Raw genomic sequence first — 4009 nt, 5'->3', positions numbered from 1 at the left:
ATTAGGAGGGTACCTGACAGCCTACATGAGACTGAGATTAGGAGGGTACCTGACAGCCTACATGAGACTGAGATTAGGAGGGTACCTGACAGCCTGAGATTAGGAGGGTACCTGACAGTCTATTTGAGACTAAGATTAGGAGGGTACTTGACAGCCTGCCTGAGAGCTTGACAGAGTGTTTGAGGGGATCAGTTTGAGAAAGGCCAGATCCAAAAATTGCTAATCTTGGTCACATAATGAGTAGTTATTTTGGTTGGACAGTGATTTGTGCAATGCTGCAATGTGCCTGTATTCACGTACCTGAGACTAGGATTGTAGAGAAAGGGAAGCCTGTACCTGAGACTGGGATTGTAGAGGAAGGGAAGCCTCTACCTGAGACAGGGAGGGTAGAGGAAGGGAAGCCTGTACCTGAGACTGGGAGGGTAGAGGAAGGGAAGCCTGAATGCAACTGAAGTGTCCGATGCATGCAGCCACCTGAACTGTCATGTACACTGGCATGTAGTCTACCAGAGACTGAGTTAGGAGGGTACGTGACAGTCTACCTGTAGACTGAGATTAGGAGGGTACCTGCCAGCCTGAGATTAGGAGGGTACTGACCAGCCTATCAGAGACTGAGATTAGGAGGGTACGTGACAGTCTATTTGAGACTAAGATTAGGAGGGTACGTGACAGTCTATTTGAGACTAAGATTAGAAGGGTACCTAACAGCCTGAGATTAGGAGGGTACCTGAACAGCCTATCAGAGACTGAGATTAGGAGGGTCACGTGACAGTCCTATTTGAGACTAAGATTAGGAGGGTACGTGACAGTCTATTTGAGACTAAGATTAGGAGGGTACCTGACAGTCTATTTGAGACTAAGATTAGGAGGGTACGTGACAGTCTATTTGAGACTAAGATTAGAAGGGTACCTAACAGCCTGAGATTAGGAGGGTAACCTGAAGCCTATCAGAGACTGAGATTAGGAGGGTACGTGACAGTCTATTTGAGACTAAGATTAGGAGGGTACGTGACAGTCTATTTGAGACTAAGATTAGGAGGGTACCTGACAGTCTATTTGAGACTAAGATTAGGAGGGTACGTGACAGTCTATTTGAGACTAAGATTAGGAGGGTACCTGACAGTCTATTTGAGACTAAGATTAGGAGGGTACGTGACAGTCTACCTGAGACTGAGATTAGGAGGGTACCTGACAGCCTACATGAGCTGAGATTAGGAGGGTACCTGACAGCCTACATGAGACTGAGATTAGGAGGGTACCTGACAGCCTGAGATTAGGAGGGTACCTGACAGTCTATTTGAGACTAAGATTAGGAGGGTACTTGACAGCCTGCCTGAGAGCTTGACAGAGTGTTTGAGGGGATCAGTTTGAGAAAGGCCAGATACAAAAATTGCTAATCTTGGTCACATAATGAGTAGTTATTTTGGTTGGACAGTGATTTGTGCAATGCTGCAATGTGCCTGTATTCCACGTACTGAGACTAGGATTGTAGAGAAAGGGAAGCCTGTACCTGAGACTGGGATTGTAGAGGAAGGGAAGCTCTACTGAGACTGGAGGGTGAGGAAGGGAAGCTGTACTGAGACTGAAGAGGTAAGAAGGGAAGCTGTACCTGAGACTGGGAGGGTAGAGGAGGGAAGCTCTACCTGAGACTGAGAGGGTAGAGGAGGGAAGCCTGTACCTGAGACTGGAGGGTAGAGGAAGGGAAGCCTGTACCTGAGACTGAGACAGGGAGGGTCGAGGAAGGAGCCTGTACTGAGACTGGGAGGGTAGAGGAAAGGAAGCCTCTACCTGAGACTGAGGGGTAGAGGAAGGGAAGCCTGTACCTGAGACTGGGAGGGTAGAGGAAGGGAAGCCTGTACCTGAGACTGAGACAGGAGGGTAGAGGAAGGGAAGCCTGTACCTGAGACTGGAGGGGGTAGAGGAAAGGAAGCCTCTACCTGAGACTGAGAGGGTAGAGGAAGGGAAGCCTGTACTGAGACTGAGACAGGGAGGTAGAGGAAAGGAAGCCTGTACCTGAGACTGGAGGGTAGAGGAAGGGAAGCCTGTACCTGAGACTGGGGGGTAGAGGAAGGGAAGCCTCTTACCTGAGACTGAGAGGGTAGAGGAAGGGAAGCTGTACCTGAGACTGGGAGGGTAGAGGAAGGGAAGCCTCTACCTGAGACTGAGAGGGTAGAGGAAGGGAAGCCTGTACCTGGACTAGGATGGTAGAGGAAGGGAAGCTGTCCTGAGACTGAGAGGGTAGAGGGGGGAAGCTGCAACTGAGACTGGGAGGGTAGAGGAAGGGAAGCCTGTACCTGAGACTGGGAGGGTAGAGGCAGCCTTCTGTTCCCTGAGCCAGTGGTTCCTCTCCTCCTGGCCCCACTACCACGACTCTCCTGGGGCTGTCTCCTCACCACGCTCCTGGCTGATCACAATAATATAAAATAATGCTAAATACATGTGCTTTTATTACCAATGAGGTATAATCAAATGTTGCATAATTATGTTTTTTTTTTAAAGAAATTACATAGTCAGAAAAAATGTAATGGATGAAATCCTCTAATAGAATTTGAGTTATCAGTGTCAAATGTGTACGATGTTGGTCAACTACTAGGATGTCGACCGATTAAATCGGAATGGCCGATTAATTAGGGCCGATTTAAGTTTTCATAACAATCGGTATTCTGCATTTTTGGACACCGATCATGGCCGATTACATTGCACTCCACGAGGAGACTGCGTGGCAGGCTGACTACCTGTTACGCGAGTGCAGCAAGGAGCCAAGGTAAGGTGCTAGCTAGCATTAAACGTCTTATAAAAACAATCAATCTTCACATAATCACTAGTTAATATACACATGGTTGATGATATTACTAGTTTATCTAGCTTGTCCTGCGTTGCATATAAATCATGCGGTGCCTGTTAATTTATCATCGAATCACAGAGCTACTTCGCCAAACGGGTGATTTAACAAGCGCATTCGCGAAAAAAGCACTGTCGTTGCACCAATGTACCTAACCATAACCATCAATGCCTTTCTTAAAATCATACACAGGTACATAGTTTTAAACCTGCATATTTAGTTAATATTGCCTGCTACCATGAATTTATTTTAACTAGGGAAATTGTGTCATTTCTCTTGCGTTCTGTGCAACGAGTCAGGGTATATGCAGCAGTTTGGGCCGCCTGGCTCGTTGAGAACTGTGTGAAGACTACTTCTTCCTAACAAAGACAGCCAACTTCGCCAAACGGGAGATGATTTAACAAAAGCGCATTTGCGAAAAAGCACAATCGTTGCACGAATGTACCTAACCATAAACATCAATGCCTTTCTTAAAATCATACACAGAAGCATATTTTTTTAAACCTGCATATTTAGTTAAAATAAATTCATGTTAGCAGGCAATATTAAACTAGGGAAATTGTGTCACTTCTCTTGCAGTGACACACTTCTCTTGCAGGGTATATGCAACAGTTTGGGCCGCCGGGCTCGTTGCAAACTAATTTGCCAGAATTTTACGTAATTATGAGATAACATTGAAGGTTGTGCATGTAACAGCAATATTTAAACTTATGGATGCCACCCGTTAATACAATACGGAACGGTTCCGTATTTCACTGAAAGAATAAACGTTTTGTTTTCGAGATGATAGTTTCCGGATTCGACCATATTAATGACCTAAGGCTCGTATTCTGTGTGTTATTATGTTATAATTAAGTCTATGATTTGATAGATCAGTCTGACTGAGCGGTGGTAGGCAGCAGCAGGCTCGTAAGCATTCATTCAAGCAGCATTTCCTGCGTTTGCCAGCAGCTCTTCGCAATGCTTCAAGCATTGCGCTGTTTATGCCTTCAAGCCTATCAACTCCCGAGATTAGGCTGGCAATACTAAAGTACCTATTAGAACATCCAATAGTCAAAGGTATATGAAATACAAATGGTATAGAGAGAAATAGTCCTTAAGACTACAACCTAAAACTTCTTACCTGGAATATTGAAGACTCATGTTAAAAAGGAACCACCAGCTTTC

The 4009-nt window shown here is 45.5% G+C and overlaps 1 protein-coding gene across 1 annotated transcript in view; it reads right to left on the bottom strand.

The window, feature by feature from the left end:
* The window catches only part of cep126 (centrosomal protein 126), a 44167-nt gene that overhangs the window by 18209 nt on the left and 21949 nt on the right, over nt 1-4009 (bottom strand). Inside the window, exons 9-10 of the mRNA XM_070438853.1 lie at nt 2295-2404; nt 2085-2090 (exon numbers count right to left, since the gene is read on the bottom strand). Of these exons, the coding sequence (XP_070294954.1) occupies nt 2085-2090; nt 2295-2404 (116 nt within the window). The remainder of the gene's footprint in view (nt 1-2084; nt 2091-2294; nt 2405-4009) is intronic.

The sequence above is a fragment of the Salvelinus sp. IW2-2015 genome, unplaced genomic scaffold (genome assembly GCF_002910315.2).
Source record: "Salvelinus sp. IW2-2015 unplaced genomic scaffold, ASM291031v2 Un_scaffold1244, whole genome shotgun sequence".
Lineage (NCBI taxonomy): Eukaryota > Metazoa > Chordata > Actinopteri > Salmoniformes > Salmonidae > Salvelinus > Salvelinus sp. IW2-2015.
Note: the sequence above shows the minus strand (reverse complement) of the source record. Positions and strands in the feature narration are given on the sequence as shown.